We start from the raw sequence: 17,195 nt of genomic DNA, 5'->3' as shown, positions 1-17,195 counted from the left end.
TATAGCAAACCAAGTACAAAGTACGCGCAGCCCTGGAAACAGGCCTGTAGTGCAATGTCGCATAAAACCAACAAAAGGGAGACTTGAAGTTGAACCACAGCTGCTGCAGCCTGGTGTGTTTTGTGTATGTTCCTCTCATTCAGAGAGCGACTGTTCGTTCAGATACAAACCTCTTATCTCAGCGTCTGTAGCGGGCTGGACGCTGCTTCAGTGGGTAAACGTTTGTAACCCACTTGCGCCCCCCTCTTACGTCCATTTGCATGACTAGCTGGTGGTGTTTTCCCTCCATGAAAGTGCAGCTATAACAAGGTAAGGTATTTGTACTGTCCCGCTGGTTTGCGTCGGTTATTTTTGCCGTTGTAGGCGTGTTTGCGTCTAATGTTATAGGGAATGTTTGCTTGAATTCAGGCTTACGTGCTGGCTAACCCATGTTGGTCAACTGCAAGTTTAACCTCGAAGAGTATTGGATAAGTTAGCAGCGAGCCAGCGGGCTAACCTAGCTAACTAGCTATCTAATGCAGCTAGAGACGGTTGTTTGTTTTGACAAGAACACACTCACATAACTAGCTCTGTAGCCAGTTAGCCATCTGGCAAACCGTTTAGTTTATTTGGGACATAATTTGATATATCACAGTTTGTGATAGCAGCGCTGAAGGACGTTAATATTGAGTGTAGCCGAGCGAAGGCCACATTAGTCGGGCCCTCGGTTTGTTGGCTAGCTAGCTATTTAGCCGATGTATGTTGGCAAGCGGCATTGCATTGCCACCAGTGTCGTGCTTCTTTGGATGGTCATTTTAACAGATCGTCTTATTTTTCCATAATAACGTTACATGAGGTTTCCCATAGTGCTAGCCAGCTATTTTTGCGGCCTCATGTTTTAGATAGCCAGCTAGCTAATTTGACTGTTAGCCATGCTATCTAGCCAGCTAGCTAACGTCATTATGCCGCTGCAGTATTCTCGCGACGCGGGATTATCAAACTCAATTTAGTTATTTAGCTACTAGCTGGGTATATAAAGGACAGATTAACGTGGTGGTGAGTTTCTTTTTATTTTTCCCTATAGCTAAATACTCTGATTTGTTGTTGAATAAAGATAGCCAACTAGCGTTAGCTGACATTGACAGTTTGGAAGCAGGACTGACAAGTTTTAAAACGAGCTAGGTGTCTGCCTTTTCTAATCGGTGCCATTTCTTTATTTTTCTTCCTGCAGAAACAATATAGATATCCCAAGTCTTCAAAATGGACTCTGATATACTGAAGATAGAGGAAATTGTGATGGGAGGAGGAGAGACTGCTACGCCTGCTGAATTGGAACATGAAAAAGCAGAAGAGCCATTCACCACAATCATCATTCAGGATCCTCCACCAGCTACTGGCATTCAGTCATGTAAGAGATGTAGCGTTAACTTAACATGTGAAGCAGTGAAATTGTTAACTACTGGTTTAAGGTTGGTTTGGTTTTTTATGTTTTTTTAAATAGGCTGTAGTAGAATTTTTCTACAGTAAAATGTTTAATGGGATATGATGCTTCTGTGCAAGTTCGCTTTGGCCTCATGTTTTTTTGTTTTGTTTTGTTTTTTACAATTTTATGGCATTACATTACTGGGTTACCAAAATTATTAGTAGAAAAAGTATACATCATAATGCTTACTATAGCATTATACAGGGAGGATGGGTAATGATTACTGGCTTTTGCACTTTATACAGGTGTTATTAAACAAAAAGATTAATATACTGTATAATAAACCTAACTCTGATGAACTTTTAAATTTATATACATATCCTACATATGTAACTAGGTAGTTATGATGTCAGAATGAAAGGATGTAGGGTGTTAAAAACAGCTAGGTTTGAATAATGACAGGTTAATATTTAAGTAGCCTCAGCAAACCTGTTCTGTTGTGCTCACTTAATAATTTTATTAACCTAACTGAAGGTTAAGCAGTTGAATCCCGGGCAGGCCTTTAAAATAAATTGAATAGACTGGTAACAAGTGTTAATCTTGTTTGTTTTTTGTTTGTTTGTTTTTGTTTGTTTGTTTTGAAATTAGTTTTTTTTTAAATTCACCTTAAGTTCAAGTTCAAGAGATTTTATTGTCATTTCAGCTATATACAAGTACACAACAAAAACGAGACAATGTTCCTCCAGGACCATGGTGCAACATAAAAATTGTGGTGGTTGGAATTGATTTACATACTATACTGAAGTTGTAGTTGAACTTGATCTTGTCTTTGGTCATTTAGAAAGCAGTAGGTAATACCATTTGTTTGAAAACGGGTGATTAACTGACTGTAGTTGTACAATGTTACTTACAAAGGCATACATTTATATTCATTATTAAATTTGACTTTTCCTCTCAATGCACAGACCAGCATGAGAGCCTGCAGTGTTTCCAGTGCTTTATCACCTTCTGTAATGCTAAAGCCAAGGAGAGGCATATGAAGAAGAGCCATCGTGAAGAATACAAACAGCAGTTGCAACAGGTTACTTTTTAGAGTGTCCCCCTACCCCCCACTTTCTCATATTTGTATTCAGCTATGAAGGTCATCTTGGCTTTAGATATTTCAGATTTCTTCTTATTATGCAGAGATGTCATGGGTTCAATTCCAATGGAGCACATGTACTGTTATACTGATAAATATGTAATTCACCCTGGATAAGAGTGTCTTCCAAATGCCGTCAATGTAAAGAGCCTTACAATTTAATCTCATTAAATTTATGGAGAAATGTTTGATTTGGCATCATTTATGAATGCCATGAATTTAGGGTGCATCAGTAAATACAGCTGATAAGGTAACATTACCATTTGGGCAACACAGACCTTGAGCAATGTTATAAGATGTGTATTAAACACAAGATTAAAATCTAGGACATAACAGTTTAAAGAACTGAATTTGCAGTACTTGTATGTGCTGTTTGCTGTCATTCTCTTGGCTAAGGGAAGCTTTGTCTTGTTCTGCCTCAGCATGCAAATTGATAGTGCCAGGCAGTCGCAATGCTCAACAGTTTCCAGTTTTTGCTCTGTGAAATGGTTGCCTGCGAGTCTTTTTATAATATAATTAAAAAGCTGTATTTCTGTATATATAGTGCGACACACTCTTCACCTGCTATGTGTGTGACCGCACATTCCCGTCTTCTGAGGAATTAACACACCATCAGTCCACTCACAACAAGGAAGACAAACCCTTCAAATGTGCACACTGCCAAGAGAGCTTCCGTACATTCTCTGAGGTCAGTGAGTGAATCATTCTAAAGCTGTATAAACTGTTCGTTATTGTTCATATAAGTGCTAGTGAAGGTGTGTAGAAACCTGCCAGCTCATATTTCTCTGCTGTTAGAATTCCATGTGATGGTTCAACCAATATAAAATTTATATGTTCTTAAATGTTCTCTTTTGGAAAGATTTATTTTCCTTCTTATTTGCTATATCTGTGAGATGAAAAGGTATGAGGTGCTCATTCACTATGCATTGAGACAGCCTATAGCTGTCAGCTCCATTTGCTTTTCATTTCACCTGACAGTGCTAAACTATTTTATGAGTATCATCAATGTTACAATCAATTAGTTGCTATCTCTTACTGAAAATCAACTTAATCGTGAAACCTACTTTGCTTTTTGGTGTCCCTAGTTGACGACGCACAGACGGCAGGTGTGTCCTGAGCGTCAGTTTGTGTGTAAAGAATGCAATGAGACATTCAGAAGCCCAGCACTTCTACGCAACCACCGTTTGGCCCAGCACCCTGTGCGCCAAGAAGGAGAGGATGTAGATGATCCTGCCAAGACCCACCGATGTGGCAAATGTGGCAGGGGCTTTGAGGAGGAGTCTGAGCTCCTGCAACACCAGGAAAACCACGCAGGCAACCAGCACTGCAATGGCAGTGCCCCAGTTAAGAGGCGTGGGAGACCTCCAAAAGCTGAGACTGCAGCAGCTGGAGAAAAGAAACAAAAACGAACCAAGATGGAAGAAACGGAAGTGACAGCAGAGCCTGGGGCAAGCAACCATTCAGAGGCTGTCTCCCCGCCACCAGTTGTGGATGAACCAAAGGCCAAGATGGGAGCCAGGCGAGGGCGACCACCAAAATCATCGCACGAGCTCAAAGTCGAGGAGGAGAAAGTGGAGGGCAAGAAAGCAAAAGTTACTCCTCCACCCTCTCGCAAAATCCCATGCCCAGAATGCGACCTCACTTTTCCAGTGCTGGCGCAACTGCGGGCTCATAAGAAAGAGAAGCACACCCAGCGCAAGCCTTACCCGTGTGGAGAGTGCGAAGAGAGTTTCAACCGACCTGAGCAGTTGGAGGCCCACATGGCTCGGGCCCACACAGCTGGCCGGTACTCCTGTGCAACCTGTGGCAAGAGCTTCGGCAGAGAAAGCAACCTAAAAGCCCATCAACAGACCCATGACAAACAGGAAGAAAAGCCAACTGGCCGTGGAAAAAGATAATTCAGATTGGAAGATGCCCAGGGTTCTATATTTAGGGATTAGGGTTTCAAGATTTTTGAAGTGATCTTAATAGAATGACAAATTTAGGGTGGCAGGGTTGAAATTGTTTGTGTGAGACTGTCAAAACTGAGGGTTTTTTTGTGGAACCTGAAACCCAATAAGCCACATGTGGCTTCCTCATGTCATCCTGATATGTTTATTACTGGTGGCATGGTATATGCTTCAGGCCACAGTTTGAAATATATAGGATAATCAAAACAATAGATTATACACATCAGACTATTAGGGTCATAAACCTCAAAAAAGTTCACGTAAAGTGAAAGGCTTTGCATTGGCTTTTATTTGAATACTTTGTCTTTTTTATGAATATCAAGAGTGGATTAATGTTTTTACATTTATTTTTTAGAAATGTGTGATGCCAGGTGGTAATTTACATGATTAGAGTTGGTGTTTCTGGTTTTCTAAGGACAAGCATTGACCTGATTCATTAGAAAATGATTTCATTTTCTGTAGTACCACAAAGGCATTAGTACTGGATAAAAGTAGAGATAAACATTGACATTTGTAATAAGAGAATGCCTGAATAATGCCCCTGTCCTTTAAAAAAAAGGAAAGGAAAAAAACTAAAGTTTTGAGAACTTTGTTATAATTTTTAATTATGGTGATTGAGCAAAATGAGTTGGAGCATAAATGAAAATTATGCATATGGACATGTGGCTGTGGAAACGAACTGAAATTCGTTTTTTTCTATCCAGATGACTTGTTTAACAAATTTGTAAGAACTAACTTTTAATTGTAAAGATGTAATATGTAATTCTTTGAACTTTTACCAATGTTGGTATTGCTATGATAACTTGAGATTGTTGAATGTACTCTGAAAATCTGTATATAGTATCCTCATGTCAAAATCTTGGTGTTACACACAAAAAAATGGAGTCATGGATACTGTAACTACAACACCTAGATTTTGAAAGGGCTGTCTGGAGAGCTTGATGCCTCTTGATTTATCATAGTAATATTTTTTTTAATCCTAAGAAACAAAATACATAGTATAGTTTCAGTTGTTTTTGATATATTGATGCATCTGAAGAAATTGACTTGGTTTTGCCTCAGTGTTATCAAGCCTGAAGCTTTCAAACAAGTACATTTTCATTGTTTTGCTCTGTCAACAAAACTGTTCACTCTGACTTGATTTAGTTTAAATAGTTATAATGGTCCATTATGTTTTAATGAGTTTTTGTCTATACATTAGAGATTCACAAACTTTTTTATGACAAAAAAAATGTATCCTACTGTGTCTGTTTCTTCGTTGTAATATGTCCCCATTGTTGGCTAAACTGTTTAAAATTAAAGAAGGCCTGCCTTAAAGGCTGCTGCAGAATGAGTGCTGTTATCATATACCATACTTCATAATCAAACTAATCTGCATATTTACTTTATCACACTTTTAGCTGAGTGCAGAATGCAAAGTTGGCTGCTTTTATACATTTTCACAAAGAAACTAATGTATTTCTGGCCTATTTCCATTTATTCATTCCTCATGGAATTGTATCTGGTAATTAGTGCTTAGTATGAAAGATTGTCATTTGTGTAAGAGACCTTTTTCCTCCAGCACAGTGGTACAACTCCAAGCAAATTACCTCATTTATCAGTTACCTAAAACATTTACTGTATGCAAAATAATTTTTGACCACCTATGGATGCAAAAGGTGGGAGTTATTGATCTTGTGCAAGCATGTATGTAGGCAGTCCAGGTTGCAATGGGCCAGAACTGCTCTACTGCTAAAACAGCATGTGTAGGACTTGTACTGACTTTTTAAAGTCTCTCTGTAAAGCCTTTTATAAAGTTCACTCCTGTAGCGTTCAACAGAACTAAACAAAGCTATTTTTAAGAGTATTGTTTCTTACAGATGTATTTAGAATGTAGTTTAAGTGGACTAGATGAAAGCTGTGATATAAGATTATTTTCTGCTCGGCCGCTGCCTGACATTTAAAAAGCACAGTAAAATTATTTCTTCTCAAAAGTTGAGTAAACTATCATCTAACTGGACCTTTTAATACAATACTCTGACACTAATAGCGTGTTAAAGGTAACTGATTCTGTGCGATTAGTACAACCACAACAGTTAAGCATGTCCCTGCAAAAAAAGGAAACTTTTAGATGGCATTTTACTTTGTTTTCATTCAGAATGATACAAAAAGGCCAAATATAATGCACTCTAAAAACATGCCTGTGATTATATAGTTTATTTCAAATGGTATATAACAATATTTCAAATTATTAGAATTATCTTATTGTTTTAATTTCCCCCAATTTTCCCTTCTCTTCACAGTTAAACAGATTCCGTGGTCTTCTTCGTCTTTAGACTTTGTAATGGTCCAGGGAGCTGGCATGGCAAGGAAATCTACATTGTACCCGGTATTCCAAACTCCACACTAAACAATCTCTTGGGTGGACGATACAAGAAATATGGAGCTGCTTCTTAGTACCACTCTAGCACACAGTCTGCTAAAGGTATGTCTAAACAATTGCTTTGTCATTTTTACACATACACTAAAATGCCATATTTTTACTGGGTTTGGAGTGTGCAAGAAGGTATCAGATTGATCCAGCTAAAATGTGGTCAGATGAGACAAAAAAAAAAAAAAGTAGGTTTTTGGCCAAAATGTTAAATGGCTTATTCCTCAACAAATACCATTCCAACAGCGAGGTGTGGGTGTGGTAGCATTTGTTTGGTAGCTTTTCCTCAGCGAGGACTGGATAGTGAAAATTACAGGAGGAAAGCAGAACAACCTGCTTCAGTTTACTAAAAAATACTGTTGTGGTGAAACTTAACCTTTCTGTAGGACAGAAGCAACACAGCAGTTGGGGAACCCAAAAAGTCCAGATCTTATTTCCTAACTAGTACTAAAACAAAACGGTGCAGTTTGAAGATTGGTTGTCAGAAGAGGTACATCATTCCACACATTTATATGATCTGCCCTCAAAATATTACAAGAATAATGAATGCTGATTACTTCTTGATGAGATATGGGCCAAAGTTTCTGTACAAGGATACTGTTGAGCTCAAGACATTCTTCTTTATTGTTCTTCATTTACACATTCTGGTTTGTTTGTTTGTTTACAATTAAGAAACACTGTGACAAAATGTAAAGTGACAGAAAAAAATTGAGCCTCAGCCTTTTTGCTGTCCACCTGTTTTTTGAGCTTCAATAAATTTTGGAAATTCTTTCCCTAATCCAGGCATACATGTTCAGTGTCACTAATCAACAACTGGACCTGAATTTGTGCCCTGTTCATGCTGAGAACCTTAGTACCCTGGCTGGGTTCAATATTGTTAATTGTTGATATTGTCATCCATGTTATTTTCTTATTTGCATTCCACAAATAATTTGTGGATCACATTCTGTGGGAATACCTAGTTAGTGTAAAATCCATCTAATGTACCTTAGATCATATTTGTTCAGGCCTACTGCTTTAGTAATTTCTAAATGTCTGTTTTTGCTACACTAAAGATTAAGATTAAAGGTCGATTTTACTGTGTATTTCTGTGGTTTTAAGATGTAAAAACCTTTCTTTCTTTTTCTCTCTTTGACTCTTGCATTTGTCTTAAAGGTGTGAAGAAATCTTTAAAATTCAGTGTCTATACATACAGTACCGTAAATGCTATTTTTAATCCTTTGCTCTCTCTTTAAATGTCATTTGAGACTTTGAAATAACCAGGCCAAGACTGGACAAGGTAATAAAAATCACTAAAAAAAAAAAAAAAAAAAAAAAAAAAAAAAGTTAAATAAATAAATAAATATATATACACACACACACACACACACACACACACACACACACACACATATATATATATAAGCAAAATGTTGATTTATACTACTTAATTTCATTTGTGCTTCTGTTGGATCCAGATTATGCAACAGAAGGTGAGATTAAATCATAGTGGAATTTGTAAATGTTACATCTTGGAACAAAACCATCTTATTCTCCCTCTCTGTTTGCAGAGACCAACTCCTTTCTACTGGTTTCTTTAATTTTCAGGTTGTGTTATTATATACATGAAGCCTTTTTTTGCTGAATTTGTAAATGTTGTAAATATGTTGCATTGTGTTCACCTCCGTCTCCCTCTGTGTTTACAGAGACTGTCATGCACAATACACAATAACTCCTTTCCAATGATGTCATCTGAATTTTTGCATCTTTGGTTTGTGTTTATTTGCATAAAGTGAGATTAAATCATTCTTATCTGATTTTAAATTGCAAATTATGTTGGCTAATCTTTCTCTCTCTCATCATTTAAGCACTTATTTGGGTGAATTGTTAGACATGAGCATGAAATAAGCCATGATAGTTCCGAAGGTCTAGCGCATGGGAGCTCTCCTCCCTTGCAGGAGTAAGGAATGCAGAAAATCTCTCTCTCTCTCTCTCTCTCTCTCTCTCTCTCTCTCTCTCTCTCTCTCTCTCTCTCTCTCTCTCTCTCTCTCTCTCTCTCTCTCTCTCTCTCTCTCTCTCTCTCTCTCTCCCTCCCTCCCTCCCTCCCTCCCCAGGGACTCATATTCATCATATAAAGGAACTCTTTCCAGTGATATCTAAATTTCTTTTCTCTTCCTGTCATGTAATTCCCTGCCATGTGTTGATGCACCCTCGTCTTCCTGTCCCTTTTGTTGATGTTATGAGACAGGTCAGCCACTAGAGAGCACTGTTACGCCTTGAGTTGCTAAAGTTGGGAGGTTTTTTTTTGTTTTGTTTTTTTGTTTTTTTAAACCTAATGTTTGTCTTGAACACAGTAGTAGTTATGGTTCTAGTGCTACCCAGTCCCAGACCTATCCAATTCTAAGATCAGAGTGGGTCTTTATACCTGGTTACCAGAACTGTGCCCTCTCCCTAATGTTTCAGAAGCATGAGAGAATAGAGAATTTCCCAGGGGAGACACAAAGCACCAGGTGTCGTTAAACAAATGTCTTTGGAGTCACTCTAAGATAAGGAGTTCTCTCAGGAAACATGCAAAATATCTTGTCATAAATCCATCATGTGAGTTGTACCTATCCTGATGTAAGACACACCTAAGTCTGGCCCTTCTGTAGCCAACCAATCCTTACCTGTTCCCTGTATTGGCCTAGAAGGGCTCCCAGGGGTATTTCCACCTGTGTTCTTGTGCGCCACCTCTGCTGTACCCTGCTGCCGTCAGGGCGTTGCCTCTGCTGCGCCCTGTTCCCAAGACGACGATGCATCTCTCTGGACCTGCCAGCCACCGCACCTACATGACCTGCTGGCCAGTCCCTAGCTCTTGCTGTCTGAAACACATCTATAACTTTACATAAACATTGATAAAATAAAGTTAATTTTACAAACAAACTAATAGTATTAACAAATATATAGTGCCACAACTGTTAGCATTAGCTAGTGCTATCATAATTCTTTTCTTTTGCAGTTTTGTCACAAACAGTTGGTATTGATCCCCCTTGTAGTAAAGGTTTCAGGGCTAGTTCTGTTTTGCAATGTACATTTGGAAAAAACAATCAAATACAAAGTGGTTAGTATACATGTACAGGTTATTGCTGATTGTATCCATTATTTCCATCAATAAACAAGCTTTATCCACTCAGCTCTGCTGAGGCTGGGGCATTTTTTTTTGTGCTGGTCTTTTCAGCCAACAACAGAGCAGAGGCAAAAAAGGAGCACTTTCACAAAAGTAGTTTTCAAGACATGGGTGGGGTGTTATAATTCTAGTGGCTCCCTTAGTGACATGTACAAAGGAGCTAAATTAGTTTTTCTCATGTAGGCAGTCCACAGAAAAAAAGACAGGATTCTTTTATATCACAGTATGTGGGTTGGTAGATACTCCAGTTCTCCAAAGTATGTGCACTGGAAGTCGCTAAATGATGCTAGAAGATGCAATTAGCTGATTGTGTCACGTCACTGTATAATTTTTGCACGCTGTCGGTGTCAGATGGTGTCAACCCTTTACATCTGGTTGCATCTCTCCTACTCACATATAGAGCCGAATTACTAATAAATATGTTCTCATTATATATATATATATATATAATTTTTTCTGATTCTGTGAAAACAGAAATAATGTTTAAAACACGGCCCATAAGAGTGCATGTTATACCGCTTTACTTCCAAGCCATTTCCAAGTTGCTCTGCACAGCTAAAATTCAGATTTTACTCGTGAGCACAATAATGGACAGGGAATCCATAAGACCAGATGGTGCAGTACCTGTGGGTGCCACCACGTAGAGCAGTGAAGCTGACAGTGTCTCCCAGTTTATTTTCGATACATATGTTGAGAATGAGAATGTTTTGGTTTTTTTTCTCTGCCATTTGTTTGTTTTCTGAGCATTTATCAGTTAGGAGGTATTACTGCACTGTGTTACTGGCCACAGTGACCACAAAGATAATAATTTCCCTAATTTTATTTTACATTTTGATTTTAGATGGCCTTCCTGTAGTAATTAACTCTCCTTATAATTAAAATTTTCCCAGCAGTTGGAGGAAAAGACTGAATACACAGGAACTGGGCATTTTATTGTGCTACCAGTGCATGTGGAATCTAAGTGCCCCAAATCCACTCACAAAAAAACCCCAAAACAATAAGCATACAATATAATGTCACGTTCATATATTGATGGAATATTTACAGATATTACAGAGTACGATTATGTAGGTTAGTCTAATAATTGCACAGGCCACGTTTATCTTTCAGCTATGTGACAGCAGCGTGGCGTGCTTTGCCCAGTAGGGACTGACCTATCTGACGAATGAACTCTGATGACGCTGGAAAGCCGGAAGAGAAACATCGCGGAGAGGCGCGAGCTGCTGTGCAAGCTTGAGGTCTAAACAGCACATCGCTAGCTGGTTGTCTTCGTTTTTGCCGTACTTCGACTTTCCCCTAAAGTAGTTTTCTTTTCGATCACGGGTGCTTCCTACACTGCGGACTGTCGTTAACTACGATAGTGTGTTTCCTCGCCAGTATTTATGCAACGGTAGTATTGCTACTTGCAGACGATAGCGTTTTGTCTAGATGATTGGCTAGCCAGCTAGCTCACTGAGGTAACCCAAGATTTTCAGTTTGCGGTAGCATAGCTAAAATATTGTCGCTTTCTTATCGACGTTATGCGGGATATCTATTCGTGACACGAAATCTGGAATTTTGATGTTTTGTAGAAATCTAGAATGTAGTTAGTTATCCAGTAGGTTACTTGGTTAACAAACGCTCTTCCAACTACATAGCTAGCTCAACTAGCTAGCTGTTATGTTAGCTCTTTGTTCACTAGTCTGTTAGGTTACTATTACTATTCGACAACGTTAACTGGTCTCAGTAACATTATGTATATTCACGAAATAGATTAGAATTTACTATTGTCACGCTGATACAGAGAAGAGCATGCAAAAACAACGCGTACAATAAATTTCTATTGATCCTCTCATTTTCATATCAAGTTATGTCTTCAGAATTAACTATTGACATTCAGCTAACAGAGTTGGGATTTTCAAGCTGGGATTTCGAGCTGTTAGAACAGAAAGAAACACCTGACACAAACAGTTCACCTTCAAATCCTGATCCTTGTGCTACAGCAACATCCTGGTCTCCCGTGCCGACAGAAAGCCACGTGGATGAGGAAACGGGGCTTTTAGGGGGTCAAAATACGCATGGTGTCTTTCAGAGCCCCTCTCCAGGAAGTCATGACACTTGGATTAAGGGTGATAAAACTCAGACGGACACCGCGTCCACCACTACAGGGGGATACAGCAATATTGTTTGCGATGAAAAAGGTGCATGTGCAGGAGGAAAGAAAAGAAAGGGAGCAGATGATGATGATGAAAGTGATGAGAATCCAAACACAGAAGATGGAAAGAGAAAAATGCACGAAGGGGACACGAGTATAAGAAGCTCAAAGAGAAATCTGATAACCAATCTTGATGTGCATAATGAAGAGGAAGATGATATCGATTATGATTTGACAGAAGATGAAGAAGGGAATTTTTTTTTTTCTTCAGGTAAGGGAATTTGTATTTACACTCAGTTATTGTAATTTTACTTGTAACAGGCAAAGTATAATGAACCCTAAAATTGATGTTTTAATTGCAAATGAACATCCTTTGATTTCATTGGTCTGACTGACAATAAAAAAATTAAGGATGTTAATTAGTGCTGCAAAATATAGTAATGCTGCAGTTGCTACAGTTCTACCTAGTAGTGAACCATATGTCCCATTTCTAAATGTATTATATTGACTACAAATCATATAACCTGTGCAACTCTAACTTGAATATCTTTTTAAAATGTACAATTCCAGTTCATGGGTGCGTTGACTGGATGTAAAAGCTGTACAAGTCTAACTTCATTCGTTCATTCATTCTTGCTAATAAGTCAGTTCTCGTTTAGGTGCCTGACTAACAGAATTATTTACATTATCTGTAAAACGTATGCAATTTTGGTCTAATTGTTGAGTTTTGTAGCTAAGGATAACACCAGGCATCCAAGGCATTATTTGAAACTCTGATGTTCTTAAGTAATAGTAATAAAATGACAAATTCTGAAATATCTTTACACTGGATGTTTTGCTTAGTTAAATGTTTAACATCTGGGGATTGCTAATTTGATATATGGAATACATTAACCTAAACCCTTTGTGCATGGCAGTTGTAACTCAGTTTGGTTTCTTTGTATTAGTGAAGACTTGATTTATTGAAAGAATAAAATGATTAACTTGCTGCATCATCCTCTCTCTCTTTTCAGATCAGAAGGGCTCAGAACAGCATCGTTGCCATGTGTGTAATCTCACCTTCTCCACGCCATTCCTCCTCCAGGAACACTTGCATCTACATACAGGTGTGCGGCCCTACTGTTGTGCCGAATGTGGCAAGCAGTTCTGCCACCTGGTGAACTATCGTGCACACCTACGCTCCCACGCACAAGTGGCTTCTGTCCACTGCGTCATTTGTACAGCTACGTTTGCAACAAAGGAGGACCTCCAGAAGCATCTGGACACCAACCACTTTGAGGACGAGTTTTACCAGTGTGATTTCTGCAAACGAATCTTCAGTAGCATGCAGGAGTGCAAAAAGCATGTGCAACAGCACAAACAACAAACGAAAGGCCACCATTACCCCAATTGCGACTGCAGTTTCTGCCGTCAAACCTCGGAGAAGGGTGTTTTCATTTGCACAGACTGTGGCCAGGCATTCTCTAAAAAGGTTTCCCTGCTGCGCCACAGCTTCCATCACCTGGGCCTTCTGCCGTACACCTGCGTGCGCTGCAAACGCCACTTCCGCCTGCCATCGCTCTACAGCAGGCATGAGTGCAAGCCGGAGCACATCCAGTGTGTGGCCTGCCTGGTCATCTTCCAGAGTCAAGGTGATTTTGAGAAGCACAAGATGGACACGGGGTGCTGGGGTCATCAGACAGCCTCACCTGCAAAGACTAATGATATTCGGTGCATGGAGTGTGGCCAAGTCTTTGACAGCTCAGAGGAACTGAAGAAGCATGCTGGGACCCATCAGAGGGTGATGAGGTGCTCCGAATGTGGAATGGGTTTTCGCTCTTCGCTCATGCTCATGTCACACATGGGGGGGCACGCAGCTCAACGGCCTTGCCTCTGCAAGGATTGTGGCCTGGGCTTCTCTCATCAGCAGGCTTTCGACAGCCACCTGAAAACATGTGGGGTCATGACCCCACCAGAGGTAAATATAGTTATTCTTAGATATTGCAATATATTGTTTATTTCCTTTTTACCATTTTGAAACTCTGAGAGCTGCCTTTGTTTTCTCACTTTGGCTGAATGTTTGTCAATGATTCTGAGGCAATATATGTAATAGTCAAAGCAGGGGTTCTGGGGCTCCACAGCACAGTTTTCAGTTTTCCTTGCACAAATGATAATTATCAGGTGGGCCGGAAACTGCAGGGCAGTGGAGCCCCAGGACTACAGTTGAAAACCTTTTTATTTAGAGAGTAGGGTTACTGTTTTTCTACAGGTACCTACAGATACCTTATTTAAATTATCAATGTCCATTATGTATAATAGCATATAGCAAAATCTCAGTGATGCCTATAAAAGAGAAATGTGTTGCTCCATTGCACCTACTTAGTGGATTTAAACACAGTCCAGTGGCGTAATTATTTAAATCTTCAAAAACCATAAAACTAATGTCATTCATTCTGCAAAAAAAGCAGTTGGACTATACTTAACTAAATGATTATAAATATTTGATAACATTAAAAAATGGATTTGGATCTAATTGCAGCAATCAATATGTAACTTCTCAGTGTTTCTGAAGTGAGCTAAATAAAATGACCATGTCATTTACAGGGTGCTATGAAGAAACCAAAGCCAATGTCAAAGAAGAAGAAAAGTACTATTGCTCCTAAAAGCAAGGACCTCCAAATAGTTACTCAAGAAACTCAGAAAGACATTCCACAGCAAATGCACCCAGTTCCCCTTGTAAATAACCAAACAAAGTCTTCTAAAGGTATGTGGACACTCACTCTGGATAAAAAACCTCTTCCTGGTGTCCCCCTGGTGATGTTTCTGCCCGTACCTGCAACACCCACTTCAGAGTGTACTCAGAATCCTCCAAATCTTGTGGCCTCTCCAGAGGTTTCAGATAAAAGCCTGTCAAGTCCACATGCCAATAATATTCCAGTAACCTCTACCAGTAATGCTGTGAGTGCCGGTTCAGACAAATCAGTTCTGCTACAAAGCATCAAAGCCCCTGGTGCAAATATTTTGATACCTTTGACTACTGAGGATAATAAAATGAGATGGACAGTATTACATGAGCAGAGTGTATCTAGCCCAGTAATGATACGCACAGCGGCAAAGGAAAAAGCAGTGTGTGCTTTTGAATCAAAACAGACATTAAACATTTCACAGTTGAACACAAAAAATGAGCCTAACAAGAATGTTTTGTCAAGCCTAGAGATCTTGAACACTATGCAGAATAAAGCATGTGTTGATGAGATAAAGCCACATCAACAAAGGTTGAGCACCTCAGGACTGTGCAATCCAGTGACGCCGGTATGCTTAGTGAAAGTTATGAGGCAGACAGGCGATGACTGCACAACGCAAATAGAGTCAAGACTGGAGAATGGTAACTCCATACTAGAAACTGTGGAAATGAGAAGTGGTGCCCTGTTGAAAGTGGAGAACAATTTTCTTAGTGCTGCAATAATGGGGCCCTATAGTCCTGGCTTTGGATCTTCAGAAAATAAATCAGGAATAAAAAAGGAACCATGTGAAGAACATTAAAGCAAATAGTAATTTGTTCAGACATCATCTGACTTGCAGTCGCTTAAGACAGATGAACTCCAGTCAGAAGACCAAGCGGAAAAGGTACAGAACCCTGCTGCAGAGTAAGAGACATAGGTTGGAGTAATACAGAAGTGGAGATCAGTGACAGATCAGACATGGTCCACAGAGTGCAAGACTTGTGGAAAAGATCTGGAAGAAGACCTGGTCCAACACATAGAACAATCAATGCCTGTCTGTTTTAGCTACCCTATTTCGTCTGTGTTCACTGGTAATTTCCCTTGCCCACCCAGTTTGCCCATCCTAGTTTGCCATGCAAATGAGTAGACCTAGTTACATGGCTATGACACGTAATCTTGGTCCAAATAAACTTGAATGAATGGAGCGGGTTACTTTGGTGCAGGACAAATGCTTTTGACTTTGCATAACTCTTTGTTCTTTTCATGGTGTTATGCAGAATGTATGATTGTAGGTGCCACAACACACAATTAGAGGTTATTACTTATTAATGTATTATGTCATCTTATTAGGTGTTTCTGGAAATGCTTATGTTATGCTGTACATGTTGTGTTGGGTAATACAGCATAGATCTGTATTAGTCTTTAACTAAGAAAGCAGAGAATCAGAAAGTTAAGGTTGAAAACTGTTTACTGGGTATGCAAACAAATGAGTACATATTGTCTTTATGATGCTGTTTGGATATCCCTAAAATATTTAAATTTTACTTAATTGTAGACAGGGTCCATTTGAGCATGTTGTTTTAAGGTAGAATGAGATGGCATTTAATTTTAAATAGATGTGCATTTAGAGGTGTAATATCAGGACAGTACCACTACACCCTAATTTTGTTGTTTTCTAACAAATACTTATTCAGGTTAAAGTCTTCAGGGTAAATTGATTTTATTATTTTCTTTTTATTGTGTCTTGTTTCTGTAAACAGTAAAGCAAGAGTGCAATTCATCCTGAATTTATTTTCACTTATTATTTGAAGTGGGATGAAATAAAACAGCTGCTCAGTGCTCAGCCGTGTGCTTGGTGCTAATGAGTCATGGTCATGTAGTCACAAATATAGTAATTATACTTTAATATACTTGGATATTGCAATACTTTAGAGTCAATTCAGGAACCCTTTGCAATTAGCCAGTTAATATCTTTACATGTACCTTTAACTGTAAATAGTCAAAAACAACTTGGCATGATTTGTAAGGAAAGCATAAAATGCAGATGTGTCAGCAGGCTGTCTTCTAAAGAACAGCAAGAATGACATTTACAGCATTTAGCTGACACTTTTATCTAAAGCGAATAGTAATTATTTGTACAAAACGAGTTTGACATTTTCACATCAGTGGGCATCATAAGTGGTGGATTATATGTGAAGCTTCAACACTGGTCTAATATTTCTACTGACTTAATTTTATTAGTGATCGAAGTGGAAGTAGAATCACCATGGAATGATGTCTTTCCAGCGTCTTCTAATAAAGATATGGCTCGT

At 38.9% G+C, this 17,195-nt stretch overlaps 2 protein-coding genes across 3 annotated transcripts; both read left to right on the top strand.

The window, feature by feature from the left end:
* Positions 1-152: 152 nt before the first annotated feature.
* znf576.2 (zinc finger protein 576, tandem duplicate 2) lies at positions 153-5,825 on the top strand. Of its 2 annotated transcripts, none has more exons than XM_027007274.3 (5): positions 153-309; positions 1,211-1,387; positions 2,368-2,483; positions 3,088-3,231; positions 3,629-5,825. In XM_027007274.3, exons 2-5 carry the CDS (start codon positions 1,240-1,242, stop codon positions 4,439-4,441), a joined length of 1,221 nt encoding a protein of 406 aa, XP_026863075.2. In that variant the 5' UTR covers positions 153-309; positions 1,211-1,239; the 3' UTR covers positions 4,442-5,825. The 2 variants fall into 2 exon arrangements, with proteins under 2 accessions (XP_026863075.2, XP_026863076.2); XM_027007275.3 differs by lacking the exon at positions 153-309 and adding an exon at positions 404-1,035.
* Positions 5,826-11,268: 5,443 nt separating this feature from the next.
* On the top strand, positions 11,269-17,195 carry wu:fe05a04 (uncharacterized). The gene is made up of 3 exons (XM_027007210.3): positions 11,269-12,452; positions 13,195-14,138; positions 14,765-17,195. The coding sequence occupies exons 1-3, from the start codon at positions 11,897-11,899 to the stop codon at positions 15,701-15,703; spliced, it is 2,439 nt and encodes an 812-aa protein (XP_026863011.2). The 5' UTR covers positions 11,269-11,896; the 3' UTR covers positions 15,704-17,195.

The sequence above is a fragment of the Electrophorus electricus genome, chromosome 14, assembly GCF_041902795.1.
Source record: "Electrophorus electricus isolate QZ-2024a chromosome 14, ASM4190279v1, whole genome shotgun sequence".
NCBI classification, from domain to species: Eukaryota; Metazoa; Chordata; class Actinopteri; order Gymnotiformes; family Gymnotidae; genus Electrophorus; species Electrophorus electricus.
The sequence above is the reverse complement of the archived record's forward strand: the minus strand, read 5'-3'. Positions and strand labels throughout refer to the sequence as shown.